The sequence below is a fragment of the Pteronotus mesoamericanus genome, unplaced genomic scaffold (genome assembly GCF_021234165.1).
Source record: "Pteronotus mesoamericanus isolate MK-2021 breed Mesoamerican mustached bat unplaced genomic scaffold, CSHL_Meso_final contig_32, whole genome shotgun sequence".
In the NCBI taxonomy this organism is placed as follows: domain Eukaryota; kingdom Metazoa; phylum Chordata; class Mammalia; order Chiroptera; family Mormoopidae; genus Pteronotus; species Pteronotus mesoamericanus.
The window spans coordinates 1,968,693-1,985,871 of NW_026555134.1; the positions used below are offsets into that span (position 1 = coordinate 1,968,693).

General features: G+C 36.4%; 1 protein-coding gene across 1 annotated transcript in view; it reads right to left on the reverse strand.

Moving 5' to 3' along the window:
* The window catches only part of KIF13B (kinesin family member 13B), a 170,511-nt gene that overhangs the window by 59,866 nt on the left and 93,466 nt on the right, over positions 1-17,179 (reverse strand). Inside the window, exons 14-21 of the mRNA XM_054576032.1 lie at positions 16,284-16,414; positions 12,835-12,921; positions 11,236-11,426; positions 10,231-10,441; positions 9,189-9,351; positions 6,415-6,561; positions 4,894-5,043; positions 4,481-4,609 (exon numbers count right to left, since the gene is read on the reverse strand). Coding sequence (XP_054432007.1) covers positions 4,481-4,609; positions 4,894-5,043; positions 6,415-6,561; positions 9,189-9,351; positions 10,231-10,441; positions 11,236-11,426; positions 12,835-12,921; positions 16,284-16,414 — 1,209 coding nt within the window. The remainder of the gene's footprint in view (positions 1-4,480; positions 4,610-4,893; positions 5,044-6,414; positions 6,562-9,188; positions 9,352-10,230; positions 10,442-11,235; positions 11,427-12,834; positions 12,922-16,283; positions 16,415-17,179) is intronic.

The window sequence follows — 17,179 nt, forward strand, 5'->3', positions numbered from 1 at the left end:
GCAAATGATAGAGATTAAAGATGGTAAACACTGACCATTCTCTGCACCAACATTTACTGAATGCCTTTCCCAAACAGATTGATGGAGGAGAGACAAATAAATACATATATATATATTTTTTATTTATATATATATGCATGCCCTGGACTGCAGAAGTGTAGGATTTTGTGATAACAACAGGCAGTTAGAAATATATCTAATCAGACCCAAATGTCCCCAAAGAAATGCCCATAATAGATTTTAAAGTAGCCAAATATTCTAAATATTTCTTTTGACAGGTAGCATCAAATAGATTTTTTTTAAGCTGAAGTTTTTGTGGTAAGTTGTAATATTCTAAAACTCCTCCAACTATGAAGGAAACTATACACTAAAATTAATTAAGCTAAACTAAATTCTGATTTTATAACTGATAGGCCAACTTTCATATGACTGAACATTGATCATTTATTTATTCTTCACCTGGTCACTTCCTTGCATGTTGGAGGATGCACAATAATAGATCTGAGTATGTGGCAGAAGTTGATGTAGTTCAGCAACCACAAATATAAAAGTCTTAACACATCAGGAAGCCTTAATAATGACAAAGAAAGTCTCACAAAGCAAATGACTTGATTTTCTTCTACACCAGGTCCATAATGGGTAAGAAACAATTGGGAACTCCTGCTATTATCCAATTTTCCCTGTGATGGCAACAAGAGTTTGAAAAATCGAGAGAGCAGTTCCCTGACAGGTTATGAAAGATGGACTAACACATTTTATTATTCTAAACCAAATACAGCGATCTCTATTCAGCATTTAATTTTTTGTTAAACTTTTAAAACTATCACTTTTTCATTAAGTGTTAAAAGTGCTTATTAAATTCTTTAAGATGAGATAATGTAGTATTTGGGAAGATTACAAGATTTTGGAGTACACAGATCTAAATAAAAATCTCTGCCACTTATTAACTTATGTTTTGAGCAAATTACTTAACATCTTAGTTTTCTTAGGTTTAGTTTTCCTCCTAGGCAAAACAGGATGCCACCTAATGATAATGGTGTTTGGACTGACCATTACCAACAAAATGAAATGAATGAAAATACTACAGGCTTGAGTACCTCCTTGTGATTGAATTCCATCTGAAAGCCATTTTTTTCTTAGAAATCAATCCCAATTTTAAGGTTGAAATAAACAAGAAAACAAGATTTCATATACTGAACTCTTCCCTACAGGCAACTTCTCAGGAAAGAGGTGGCCAGGAATTAAGGATAACAGGAATGAGGAATATTTTGATGTCTAGAACATAGGTTTTGTGCTTTTTACTTTTTGTTTTTGCCTATAGAATCCAAAAATTACCACAAGGTGTCAGAATATCACAAACTTCATTCAGCTTGCCACTGCACAGGATACCAGAGCCCAGGAACATCAGAAAACAGTGATGTTGTTTGGAATTTTAAAACACACTAATTGTATTTAATGTAATTGAAAGCGTTGTTATGTTAATATGTGCAAGCTTTTTTCATCCCAGAAAAATAAGTCCAAACTTCTTTTATGGGCCTGTGATTCTCATTACCCATGCTATCTTAAGTGTCCCCAGATTGGTTTCTTTTGTTTTTTTTCCACCAATATTTTGTTTACTGTTATATAGTTTATTTGTCTTCCTTCTTTTATACCAATGGCTATTATATGCTCAGAATATGGTCTCTAAAAACCACTCTCCACTGAAAGGAATCAGGTTCTTTGGAAAATGACTGATTTCAGGTCTAGGGCAGGAAATGTGCCAATGAGACCAAGTCATCACATAAAAAGAAGGTGAGAAAGCTAGCAGAGTCTGGTCTGTGAGGGTTAGGGTTGTGTCAAAGACTGCAGAACCAACTAAAGAGGCCCCACAGGCCAAAGACGTGATCATCTGAGCTTCAATATACACAATAAATACAATGGATCAAAACACATCAAATATGTTTAAATCTAAGAGTTCATAATGATATTAACACTAAAACCAAAAAAATCTCCTTGGTATTAGTATGAAAACCAATTCATTATTCTGAAAATTAGTAAATAATGGAAGAGATGAACATTTACCCTGCCTCTCCTACACAAACTGTATCTCTGAATAGCAAAATAGTTGACAATATAAAGATTCTCTCTAAAGAAGAACTGCAGCTAATAAATGAGGGAAAGACAGATTTATAGCAGCACTTTTTCTAATGCCTAATGAAATATCTAGGTAATAAACACCAATGATTGCTAACAACCCCACAAGAAAATGAGACATATTGTACATTCTGATGGAAGAACACACCACTAACTATACAGTATCCTTGCTATACCCCTTCCCTATACATCGCCTGTATAGTTAAGTAGCAATTTAGAGAAAATCTTAACATGTTAAACAATACAAATCAGTATACTCCAGACTATGAGAGAATATAAGACAATAACCTATTTTCTATAATAAATAAATTGCAGGATAAGAGAGAATAAGAGAGAGAGAGAGAGAGAGAATGAGAGACAGACAGACATGAAGCAAGAACACACATGTGACAGCCTACAGATTAAAACAGACTTCAGAGACCTATCAACTATAACCATCAAAGAAAATGGCTGGATATTTCATAATACTTAAGAAAGTATAAATTTTTATTATGACATGGTTTTATTGGATTTTTAAAAATATTCTTCTTTTGGACATTCTAAATTATTTACAGATGAAATATGATTTCTGGGATTGCTTCAAAATAATCCCAGGGGAGGGGTCGGCACAGAAGCTTGGGTGCATGAATGGAACAAGACTAACCATGAGCTAAACTGAATGGGAATCAATTAACACTTTTCTTACTACTTTTACATGTTTGATATTTTCTGTTTTAAATAATCTTAAGATTTTTTAACTTTATATTCTTAAAAAGCTTGTTATCCAGGATATACTACTTTTTTTCAGTGATAAGGATAAATTTCCCCAGTGAGATAGTATCCTTGTATGTTACTTTACTAATAGTAAACTCATACAGCTGATCTTTCACACAGTTGCATCTACTAGTCCATCACCTTTAAAAGGGGCCATAGAGTCATTAAACCTATGTCTCCATCTTTGATAATCCCAGAATCTTAAAGGATATATGTTCTGAAATCAAGTACATTACAATAAAGATTAACCTTTTAGTGAATTAAGGATTTTCCCCACTCATACTGAAATAATTGACTTAAACATCTGAGGCCTTCTTAATATATGCAAGAACCTGCAGAGAGTAAGCCAACTTTTAACAGAGTTAGTTTCCGCATACCTTGCAGCTAATGCCTACTTAGTCCTTTCAGTATCAACTTCCATTCTAGAAATATCTGCTGAGACACAGGACTGGACCTAGGATGGATGATGAAGTAAAAGTTCAGTTTGGGCCTCTTCTACTTCACATTTTAACAGTCTCCTTCTCTCTCATACACAGGAAGCCTCTGGCTGATTTCTTTTCCTTGAAAAGCCTCCTAACTGGGTCCTCTGTGATTCTCAACCATTGGCATGCTGGCCCACTAGTGTGTGTTTGAAAACATGAGGGGATTCTTTTTTCATTATCATGAGTGACAGAGGTGGCACTACCTCTGCTGATTGAGCAGGAGTCGGGAATGTGATGACCTACCCAAAATCTACCTAGCAATTTCCTGTGAAAATACCATAGCATAGTACAGAGCAAGTTTTACATAACACACCCTCCTTGAGGTTCACTCTGAATCTCATTTATCCAGAAAATTTCCTCGGACCTTACCATCAGAATTAATTAATTACCTCTCCTTGTGTCCCAGAACATCTCTTCTCTCCCTCTCTCAGAGCACCAGGGTTACACAATATTGAAGTCTTCTGCTCATTTGCGTGTCCCCCTTACACATACCCATGAACTACACAGGTCGCTCCTGGAGAGTAGGAATCCCATCTTAGGCATCTTTATATTCCCATTGCCTGGCACAATGTCTGACAGATAAGACTCAATGCACAGTTCATGAATGGCATGCACGGGAAGAGCAGGAAGAAAAGGGTTTGGAAGTAGGGCACGACAATAGCAGAAGCAAAGGCACACAGGGGAAGAGGACTAAAAAAGCATGTGGAAAAACAGGGTAAAGAGTGACTTACGGCAGGAGCTTAGGAACAGGACTAGGGCTGGGATAAATTTCCAGTGTCAGCAGGAATCAAGAGGCCCAAGAAAAAGAGGAAATTTGTGTGAAAAAACTTGGCTTCTCTATAAAGAAATTCTAATAAACACAAATCCATACAATTTTGGAGTGGAATGGCCCAGAGAAAAGAGGTAACTTATTCAAGGCTTCACAGAGGAAGGCAGTGGAAGTACGTGTCTAACCAGTAAGTACGTCAGAATATATGATGAAATACTAAATACTAAAGGTTTATTTATAGACAGCTTTTCAAAATTTGAAAAACCAATATTCATCATTTAAATATCCACAATCCTCAAAATCAACCACACGTCTATGATTTTTAAATGACACTGGGGCTTACCATGCACGTAAGTTTGTTCTCAGGGGCTTCCTTATCAAAGGAGGTGTCTGAGGCCTCATCCCCACCGGCAATCCTTTCCCCAATGTCACCGCTGATCCGCATCACCTCCACATGCAGCCGACCTGCCACCTGTAACAGTGAGGAGGAAAGTAGACAGTTTTTCCAGATTTTGCACTTTCTTCTGTTTTAAAGTCAAATGATTAGGTTAATGATATATGAGAATTTAGAAGCCTAGGTTCTAACAGTTACTTTACCCCAAAGTACTTGGAATAATCACCATGAAGCAGTATGAAAACACAGGTGCTTACCACACGTACAACTATCGCTTGTTATTATTGATGAAAAATAGTAACAACAATATATTATCAACACCCTTTTCTCTGCAGGATATGAGGCATGAAGAGAAAACAAACCTCTCCTTTCTGGTTGACAATAGGAACAGCATATTGTAACTTCACATCATAGAAGAGGGATTCGAGGAAGACATTAGCCACCCCAATGAGACTGTAATTTTCCTGCTCATCGTAGAATGGATCAGCACGCTTGAAGTAAGACCGTATTACCTTTAAAGAGATTCGGAATGTACAACTTCAGAAAATAGCTTAAAATAAATGAATTCTACCACTCCTTGATGCACTCTAATAAAGTCATCACACATAGCTGAAGTATAGCACTGTATTTCCCTCTCTCTCTTCCTCCCTCCCTCCTTCCCCCTGCTTATACCTATTTTAGAATATATGGTCAGCATTTCTCACCCATGAGAGAGAAATCCCAGTAATGTCATTTCTTTCTTTTAATTTAAAAAAATTTTTCAATTATAGTTGACATGTGATACTATATTGTTTCAGGAGTACAACACAGTGATCATATACCTTATTAAATGACCACTCCAATTAGTCTAGTACCCATCTGGCACCATACATAGTCATTACAGTATAGTATGCTGTACTTTACATCCCTGTGAATATGTCATTACTTTTATCATTTCTTCTTTATGTGGAAATCTTGCCATGAAAACATACAAAATACACACTGACTAGAAAATGAAGTAGAATGTATAAGAGAACTCTTCATTTTTCATTTATATCTATTCTACTTGTCCTTATCAGAACATTAGAAACGTTGCTGCTAATGGGAGGTAACTCCCTTACAGGAGAGCATTTTGCTTTTTTTTTTTTTTTGTATTTGTTATTAATGTTGTTTTATTTCTACATTGAAATAGAGGAGGAATACAGAAGAAAATTTAAAAAATAATTTTTAAGAAAAAATGTCATCTAACTAAGAATTCATTTTTATTGATGACAATCTGGAAAAGTAAACACTTTTAAAAAACAAGAGGCTCAGAAAAAACAATTCTGTGCAAAACAATGTTGAAATATGTAAAAAATACATAATACATCTTTCTATTTTAAATGTGTACAAGTACACAGCTGACCTGAATGAAAGTCCCCGAGTGCAGATCTATGGCAACTACTTTAGGATCAAAATGCCTTCAAAATATGTTCCTAATAGTATAAATACTAAGGTATCACTGATGTTCAAGTAACAAAACAGATATTGTAGGCTTATTATCTACAGGATGAAATGTGTTGAGAAATGAGAAGAGTGATAATAAGGCACATTCATTGTGTGCCTTATTAATAAATTCACAGGAGACAAAAACAGGTAACAGCAACAGAAATAAGAATGGAATATAGAGAATTCTACTAGAATTCCAGAGAACATAAAATGAGAAAAAGAAAAAAAGGTGCCAAAAAATGGGTTATTAAAATTCTTGATTAGCTAAACAACTCAAAGGATTAAAATAAATATCCTAGAAACAGGACCACTATTTCAGAAAAAAAACCTTTTTTCCCCTAAAATGGGTAAGCTCATTGCAAATGCTTGGTTCCTTCGATGAGTACCAGTTACATAATTTTTCTTAAATAACTTACTGGGGTATCTTCTTCACACTCCTTCCACTCCTGATAAAGATCTCTCATGTCCAACAACCTGTTGTTCAATTTTTCCAAAGACCAAATCTGCTTTCCTTTTCCTTTTCTTCTCACCTGGATTGCAGGTTCACTAAGAAGAGAGCCTCGCTGCAAAGACAGTTTAAGAGTGACTAAGTAAACTTTATTAACTAAAACACAAAGATATACATCATGGAAGTCAAACCTGAACACTCCATACCCACCAGTCAACATCAACCAAAACTGAAACTGCTATTATTCTTTATTCTGTTAATTGCAAAGCATCCCAGAAATGTCACAAGCTTAACATAATGCCTTTATATACAAGTGCAACCAAAACTTAAATTTTCATGGCAGTTGCATATAAGTTTAAATTTAAAACACAAAATACAGGACCATGTTTAATGGGAAGTCAAAAATGTTTTATTCAGGCTATCACATAACCAGAGAATATTAGATAGAGATGCAGGTTGTACCAAATGTCACTGAATTGTCCACTTTAAAATGGTTAATTTTATGTTACTGTATGTGAATTTCACCTCAAAAAAATAGGGTCTGTTCAAGTTTTCTAGCTTATAAAAGCAGTATGTTTGTCATATAGAAAAATATTTAAACTTTTTAAAACCACAAAGTGGTAAATAAAAATGCCCGTGTGTGTCTTTTGCAGAGAGATGTATCTATCAGTTATTTAATCAATTTAGATTTACTAGATAAATTTATCAACTGTTCTGAAATGCCTATTTAGAACTTTGGAGAATTGTGCAATACACCAATGATGCTTAACATCTTGCCTATAATAATTTAAAAAAAAAATAGAACTTACATAATAAAACAAAGACTTTAGAATTCTGGAGGTGAAAAACCATCATTCTCTCACCTAATGGCCCTTTTACCTTATATTCAGCCAGCTAGGGGATAAATACAAAAATCCCATTAGTGGTCTGTGGATAGTAGCCTTTCCAGGGGGACAATACTAGAACTGGGACAAGATGGCAGTGAGCAATATGCTGCAGCATCATGACATGGTCCTCCTGCAAATAACAATGACAGGTGTTGGGGGGAAAAGAAGAAATAAGGAAGAAGGAAGAAGAGGAAGAAGAAATAATTTCTGTCACTTACCAAAAATCACCAGACAGGTGAGTACAAGGACAAGAGTAAGGACCAGAAAAAACAGCATTCACACCGTGTACGGGACATTAAGTAAAATAAGAGTTTTCAAGTACAAAAACAGAAAAAGAAATAAGGTTGTTGGATAAAAACATGTAAGACGCAGCCTGAGTTTAGGAGACTATCTCCTTAAGAAATACTTCCTTATCCAGCTCCTCTCTCTGGCCAAAATCTGATACTACTAATTTATTAAATCAATAATAGAGGGGATTAGTAGCCTTCTGTTAATAAGGGCTCTTTCAACTCCAGCAAAGTGTGTCATTTCTACCAACAAGAAAAAACAAACAAACAAAAAAATGCCCCCATAAACATGCTATCAGGTGTCTGGGAGGAGAGAGATGCCCAAAGTGACTTGAGTCACTTCTAGGTGTTGAGCTGGCTTCCCAAAGGCAGGGTGGCTCCTTCCAACAAAGCCCAAGCCAGGATATACAGAAAAGGGCTACAGTCATGCTTAGTGGGGAAAAAATTATCCGCAGTTCTGTTTTTTCAACTCAACCACTACAGGATGGAAAAAGACTTTGCTCTTCTCAGTCTTCTAGAAGAAGCTGAGCCCTGTAACTTTTGACCATAATTGGCTTTCCTCTAATATTTTTTTATCCATGAATTCCAGCTACACCCATGGTTTGTCCTACAATACCAACAAGCAAAATAAAGTTCTAAGTGAGTAAAATCTTTCAAAGTATACACAGAATAGTTGTTAAAAGACATTCTCCAGAAGTAATGATTCTATCACATTTACAATATCTTTATTACTAAAAACATTAGGGTCATATTTGCCAAATATATACTTTGTGCAAAACATTGACCTTGCTGCTATGATGCTATAAGAGAAAAAAAAGGTAGTCCCTGTTATCAAATTAGAATAGACCACCCAGGAAGGATTCACTGAAACTTTGCTGTGTCAAATACTATAGGAGAAACAAACCACACACTCAAATGTTTATCTGAATACAAAATCTACCTAATTCATCAGAACTCATACATGAACCTGATCAAGAGTTAGAAAAGAACCTAAATAAGAAAGAAAATAATTATTAATGGATGGCAAAGCTAGGAGATTTTGATGAGACTTTCCTCCTACATTTTATTGTTTATCACATGATACAAGAAAAAAAGAGATTTGTAATCTTGAATACACACAGAAAATAGCTGATGAACAGTTTTTCAGAGCAATCTATTAGCAAGTGGAAAATGACATGGTTTTAAGTAAAATGAAAACCTAACACGGTGGTGGCTGCAGAGTCGTGACAGGATAAAGGAAAATGCCACTCTGGGAAAGCTCATCCGAAAAGGCTTCTCAGAAATCACTTAAACAGATTCGAAGAAAAAGAGTTGAGTGAAATAAATTGGTAGGTCTGGATGGAGGAGTGGAGACGATATTTCCAATGGAGGATGGACATATATGCACAAAGGGACAGAATTGAAAGGAAGTGAATTCTACTAGAGAGAGGATGACAACTATAAAAACTAGATTGTGGAGGGAATAGATGGGGATGAGACCAAACCCACTGATGTTTAAATAGACACTGGGGAAATATAAAGCAGCTGTAGCCAATGATGTCTGTTTTTTCCATCAACAGTAAGCTCACCTTGCTGTTGGCATCGAGGCTGGAGGCTAGAATCTGTAGGGTTACTTTATACTCTGTTCTCTTATCCAGTTCTTCTGCAATGTAATTAGCTTCTCTCACCAACAGATTGGCCTTAACAATTTGTTCCCGCAGCCTCATCAGGCTGTTATTCATTGTCGCTTCTCTTTAAAAAAAAAAAAAAAAAAATGGGGGAAGGGAGGAGATAACCATCAAGCAGCACATCAGAATACTATATAGTATGTGACATGTTCATGCTAAAGTGCCAACCAAGCTTTACAACTGTCTTTCACACACAGGGAATGCATTACCGACACCAGCCTATGCACGTGCTTGTATCTGGGCTATGTTATAAGCTCTGGCACGTGCTCCTGTACCAAACGGGCCCTAGGTTAGGAAGTGCTTCAAAACCTGGACTCTGTATCAGATCAACTGGGGATCTTGACTAACTGAAGATTCTGACTCAGTAGGTCTGGGGTGGAGCCTGAGATGCCGTATTTCTATTAATCTCGGGGTGACATGGATGCTGCCTGTGGGTACACTGAACTTTGAATAGCAAGAGGTTAGTTAAGTACAGTCTGTAACCACAGATAAGACACTTCAGTGCAATGCTAATTAGCCACTATGAAGATCAAACTTGCAATCTGCATCTCATTAGCACCATGCTTTACCTACCAGAGCTACTCAGTCCAGATAACCACCTTTCTTTTTCCCTTTTTGAAAAAAGCATCTACCCAAGCTTCAGAGCCTGAAGTATAATACAATGATAGTGTATAACTTCTAAGTACAGATACTTGTTTACTCAAATCCAAAAGCCAACAAACTAAAAACAGGGCAGCATCTAACACAGGCAGCTTTTGAGTAAGTCAATATAAATTGATAATTTCCATTTTTTCCAAAAATGGTTCTTAGCTGTACTACTCTCTTGTAATATAATTCTTTCTAAAGTAATGTCTACATTATTCCAATCTGTATCTTACCTAGGTGGGTTAAAGGTGATGAGCATGTGCTTACACGTATACTAAAGGTCCTAGGCACCACCTACCTCTCTTCAGCCCACTGTCTCAAGCGCTGCTGAGCACTGGGTGAGTGGAAAGAAAACCTGTCCGCACTACGGCAGTTTTGTTTCTCAGGAGACAGCCTTCTTCGTAGTTGCTCCAATTCATGCTCATACATAAGCCTCTGGCGCTCTAATGCAGATCGCTTTTCCTCTTCGTGCTGTTGTTCGAGGCTGTTCAATATTGACTGCATTGGATCTAAATAAGATTTTTATAAAAAGGTAAAAAAATGAACAAAAGGTCAACTATATAACACAATACACTTCAAATGTTATACTATATTGTTGTTTGTCATCCTAATAAAAGTAAGATTTTTAAAGAGAGTTTGGAATAAACAGCAATTTTTACTCCCAATTAGTTACCTGTTCTGTCTGATATATGCCAAACTATCTTCCTTACAGAAAAAGCAGGTAGGTCTATTATATGTTCCACACGTAACCCAAAATATGGTTAATGCTCCAGAAATCCACTATAATAATGAGCCAATGATAATCAAGTTTCAAACCTGACAAATTCTATCAATGAGAACAAAGGTTGCAGTAACTTGTATATCAAGGCAGAAAGAATGCAAGTTTTTATAAACACAACAAATTAAAAGCCAAAGACACAAGAGAATAGAGTACAGAGAACAACCTAAAGAATTTTTTTGTTGTTGTTAACATTTAAAGCATCTCAGTCAAAGATATTTTTAACTCTCCATCAACTTTAAAGAAACAGAGACCAAAGGGATGGTTACCAGAACGGGGGTGGTAGGTAGAGATGCATGAAAAGGGGAACGGGAATATAATCAATAAAATTGTGGTAAGTTTACACGGTGACAAATGATTACTGGAATTAGTGGGACGATCACATTGTAAAGTATAAAAATGTTGACTCACTATATTGTACACCTGAAACTAATATAAGCAGTAAAGGATTGTATACCAACTATACTTAAATAAAAAATAAATTTAATTTTAAGAAAAGATTCTCAAATGCACCACAGATCTCACCATTATTAGCCAGAGCTTTCATGGTAACCTCCATCTGGGCATATTCATAGTTGAAGTTGATTTCACTGGACACCTCGCTAGAGGAATCTCCGTCCACATCCAGCTGCTCAGAACTGGTATCATTCTTCAGGGAGGTATCCTGGTCCTCATTCTCTTGATCTGCTTTCTTCTTCTTTTTAGGCAAATTCAATCTTGGGGAAAAAAGATTATTTTTTAAGTAAAGATATATACATTCATCTCATTCATAAATACTGGCATTTGCTAGATGTCAAGGGGGTATCATGTAAATATAAGGCAATTACTGGACCCAGTTTATATTCCAGTAGTATAAATGTAACACATACGCATGTGCAAATAATTACAACAGAGAGGGTATGACACAAGGCCACGTAGCTGTTACAAGCTAAAAGAAGTTATGAATCAAACAACACGGAATACACACAATTTGTATTGCAGAAGTTGAGAGAGATAATGCTGAAAGGATCAAACTATGAAGGCTGTGGATACTAAGTCAAGCAATTTATGCTCGATTTAGTTTGAGAAAGAAAGAAATAAAAATATTTTCCACATACTCTGTACCCCTCTACCCTTTCTTCAGTCATCTAAATATCAGCTGGCTTACGAGCAAAGGATTTCCATGAGCCATGAGATAAGTCAGTTTGATATGTGAAGCACAGTGACCAGTGAAAGAAAGAGAAACAGACTAGGATTTTAATTTTATACAATATTCGGCCCTCCTTGCCTTGCCAACACAACACCAATTTTGTATGAGAAGCAATGTGTGCAGTCCCAGGACTGATACTTTCTTTCTCAGCCCCCTCTCAGCTAGGAGGTAAATTACAGCAAATGAGGCCTAAGAGGAAGGTTACTGGGGACTCAGAGGAGACTTCTGGAGTGCTGTGGCCATTTTTAGGCCATAGAAAAATGTCATGACAATGACAAGACTTCTGCCATGACAGTTTTGAGGAGCTTAGCCAATGCCAACAACCATCTTCCTTCGGATTTCTTGTTTTGTCAAAGAAATAAACTATCAATTTAAGTCACTACAGTTAAGTTTGCAGTTACTTGCAGCTAAAAGAAATACAAACCTTATTTTATGAATAAGGAAACTAAAACCACTACTTTTCCTATAAAAAATGAACAAATAAAAAGATGAACATATCAGAAAAAAACTAATGAATTCTTACACCAGATGGCAAAACAATCATCTTCCACTGAGAAATAAAAAGGAAAAAATGTCTAAGTAAACTCAGTTTTTTTCCTGAGTATATTGTTCATATTCCCTCAGACTCAAACCATAGAGTGAACAAACATATATACAGGGTGAGGCAAAAGTAGGTTTATAGTTGTAAGTATGCAAAACAGTTTATTCTTGCATTATTATTTATTAATTATTGTATTATTTTCGATAAGAACAACTGTAAATCTACTTTTGCCCCACTCTGTATATAGTATATAATTATAGCACATACAGTAAAAATATATATACTAATAAATACATAATATTTATGGAGTTATGTTTATTTTTCAATATATATTCTTCTGTGTTAGAGTATAGTCTTCAGTAATCTTCTTTAAAAACCATAAATAATGTCACACCTGAAGAAGTGATTGTTTCCCCATAATATCCTGTCCCCGTGGTGTAGCTGTACAGGACTGGATACAGACGAGCCATTTACAAATGTTCTGTGGGAAGAAGAGGTTAGACATGTAAGCGATGATTATCATGTTTTCTCCTTTAAGTTTCCAGTACCACAGAGATCCACTTACTAGGAAAAACAAAATAATCAACTCCCCAAAATAAAACCTGCCCTTGGTGAATTTTATTATTTATATCTACTTCTTTGTTTATTTACCTAACAAAGAAATGCTTATGGTACTAAGTATAATAATTATTCTCTGTTTAGCAAAGTTCTGAATTTGTTATATAACATAATAAGGAGTAAGTATGGAACCATTACAGCCAATAATAGAAAAATGATAGCAGTATCTGTTACAACTAAAACAACTATGTCCAATCTCCTGCATAAAAAGAGTCAGTCAACCAATTGGACTCTAGATCTACAGATATCAGTAATAAGAAATGAAACCAACATTAAATTCTTCTGTAACTGGCCACAGTAAAATATCCGTATCCTATCAATACACAGAATATTTTTCAGGCCAACTTGACTGTTTATCTTGACACTGGAGTTCAACAGAAAAATGGTGATTAGAAAAATATTAAATGGAGATTTTGGAGAGGGCGGGAAATAAATAGAAAATTATGCATACCAGTATAATAGTGTCATCATGCCTCTCTCCTGCCAAATAACCCACTTGCTTAGACGTAGGATAACAGTCAAGTTCTTTCACTTGACATTAAGGGTCCAACAAAAGGAAGCCTTTTTTATCTCTTCCTTTCCAACTTCTACCAAACTCTCAGCTTCAGCAAAAACAAACACAAACAAACTTCATGTTCTGTCCACTAAACATGACTGACTCTTCTTCCAAAGCCAGGTTTGTACCAGTCCTACAAACTGAAATGTGGTTCCCATTCCTCTCCATCCCCCCAAATCTTGCTCAGCTTTCGAGACCCAGTCTCATTGATACTTCCTGTGAAAGGTTGCTCCTTACTCCAGCCTATCGTGTCTTCATTTCTTTAAGTTCCTAAGCACTTCCCCGGCATTATACTGTTAGTTATCTTTTTCATATGTGCACATACACAAAATCTTACTCTTTGTCTAGGTATCACTTACTCGGTGGGTTTTTTAAACCTAAAAGTAATTGGTATTTATACTCCTATAGTCTGATTATTCAAAGCACAAGCTCAGAAAATACAGTCATGCAAGAGGAGACCTAATAAAATCAGCAAATTTTAGCCTTTATGATCCAGATTCCTTAAATACAATGAGAAATTTAATTAAAGGCAAACACCTACATAGGCTGACTTTAAAAAGCAACAGCAGGATAAGCCATGATTAGTAAATAGAAGCATGAATATAATAACAGTTCTCAAAGCACATTCTGCGTGGGTCCCCAGAGGACAAAGCTATTTTTATAAGGCTAACCTGCCCTTTTTCACTGTGTCGGCATCTGTGCTGACAATGAGTAAAACTGCTGGCGTGGTAGACAAATCAAGGCAGTGGCGCCGAAACACCACTAGCAGCCGCTGGATCGTTGTGCCTCACAATCTAAAAAAAGTTTTGTCTGTGAATGTCCTTGATAAAGCAGTAACAATTATAACTTGTACTAAATCTTGACCTTTGAGTACACAGCTTTTTATACACCTCAGGTGACAAAATGAGAAGTACATAAACTAGTGCTATGTCAATGCATCCTGAAGTAGGGTATGACTTGAATCAAAGACACATACAAAGTGATCTTTTAGTAGACATTTTCTTGAAAATAAACAAAGCCAGCATGTCACTTCGAAGAAAACAACTGACAGTACTTGTTGCCAGCTGCAAATTGCCAGCTTTCAAGTGAAAATGAGAGTTTTGGGAAACTTGTGTCAATATCCTCAAACCAAAGACCACAGGAGCATTCCTGCAGTTGAAGAGTCGGGCTGACCCCTCCTGCAGAGGGACAAGGCATGCCACAGGGGGCTGGGGCGTCGGTGAGAGGGCGCGGAGAAGGCCCTGAGGCAGCATTTGGGCTTTAGCTGGAGGGTCCGGGAGAGGCTCTAAGGAAGTGGGGGTTCTCTCCATGTAGGAGGCTGTCGGAAAGCAGGAGTGACTCTATGATGGTGTACGTGAGAAATGGTGTCTGGTACTTTGTGTGTGGCATAGTGACCTTGATTTTTCTCCGAGCTCAAACAAAATGATCGTGTAGCCTGCTCTGCCTTCCGTGGTCACACCCTCAGAGTAACCTTGCCTAATTTCTGTTCTGTGAGATTACTTAAAAGGAAAAGCGCAAGCCCTGGCTAGGGGTGCCAGGCGGCTTCTGCCCTTTCTTCTTTCTCACTGGTACACTGGTATCCTTCACCAGAAGCTTGATAGTTTCCCAATATATAAACTTTAGAGATGAAATCAATGATGATGTTTATGATTTTTTTAATATTGATGATGAAATGGATCAACATTCAGAAGATCAATATAAATTAGTTAACCATCACCTATAAGTTGCAGACAGTTATACAACAGGGTGGTAACAGTTTTGTAGCTTAAGAAAACAAACTGACAAATATTTAATTTAAACATGTTACACCTCTTCATTCATTCATTACTTATTGAGCACTTATATACATATATACTAGTCTTAGACTAAGTGCTAAGGATAGAGATAGAGAATGTTAAAAAAAAAAAAAGGTCCTGTCTTCAAGGAGCTCACAGTCCAACGGGGTAATAAAGATTAACAGCCCAAAAGAATACAATACAGAGTGTTAACAGGAAGCATAAGGTGCACTGGGAACACATAATGAGTGGGAGCCTTTAATTTAGACCAAACAGGGAATTCCCCAAAGTGGACAATGACAGAGGTAACCCTTGAAGGTCAGATAGGAATTAGCTGGCTAAGGAAATGGCAGAGGCAGAGGAACAGGAGAAAAACAGGAGGGATGTAAGAAATTTTGTATCAAAAATAGTAGAAAGCCACTTGGCTGTTTGGTGTGCTGAACCAGAAAAACATGAGGGTGCTCTCAGGGAGTCCAGTCAAGACCGAATGAGGGCCTTATTTAAATTAGGCCATGGTAATGAGCGTAGAGATGAATAAATGGGTCTAAGAGATTAAAAAGTTAACATAAAGGACTTGTTTAACTAGGCGGGTATCTTCATTAAGTGAACTTAAAGGCAAACCAAGCACTGGCCAGGTAGCTCAGTGGTTAAGAGTGCCGTCCCTATATGCCAAGATTGCAGGTTCAATCCCTGGTCAGGGCACATACAAGAATCATCCAATGAATGCATAAATAAGTGGAACAAATCAATGTTTCTCTCCCTCTCTAAAAATCAATAAATAAAATATTTTTAAAAAGCAAACGAAGGTCAAATGTTCTATATATCATCTGCAACTAGTATACTTTCTTCCTCTTAAAAATTATTGTGATATTAACACTAATTAAAATACATTACCTGGTGTTCTTCTGAGGAGTCAGTATAACCTGGCCTTCTGGCATGATGTCTATAATACAGTGTTCAGGGAGAATTCCCATTCCACACAGCTGGATATCTTGAGAATTTGCTGAACCTATCAATGTATGCTCCTACAAAGGAATCAAACTCACTGATTAACACCATATTCTTAGATGCACACAAAGTGAAATAATCTACTCTAAGCCCTCTTATATTGATCATATTAACTTAGCTAAGAGATTTTTAAAGCAAATGGAACAGCATGGGGAATTCTGCCTTTCTCTGAAATTCATTCTACAAGTTCTATTTCCTTTAAGGGATAATGCACTGGGTTGAGTTATATCCTTTAAACAGAAAACTACAGATTTATTTTAATGTCTATACTATAATCATTATTTTCCATTGCAATCTTGATTATAAATATTTTATAATATTCTCAGAGCATGAGCCATGTGTCAATGATGGATCAAAGATACTGATCTGAAAACTACAGTTACTTACCTGGTCTCAGTCAAGATAAGTAAAATACAAAGATAAAACATTCAAATACAAGGAATCTGAAAAAACTAAAATTATTTAATGAATCACATGGTCTCCCTGAACCTCAGAAAAGATATAACAGATGTGTTCTTTTTACTGTAAATCCCCCCACTCAATTACTCAATTCTCTACACCCTAATCACCAGCATCACTTTTTGGCAGGTTGCTGAAAAAACGGACATAAAAATCAAGCTCCCTCTACAAGCTTCAACATCTGACTACCCACCATGATTAAGTGTTGACATGACCTGGGTATGTCCTAGGCCACCTGTTCTTTCTACACAGCTGGTTAGGGGTCAGATATGAAATATTTTAGGCTTTGTGAGTCACATGCAATACTCAGCTCTGCTCTGTGA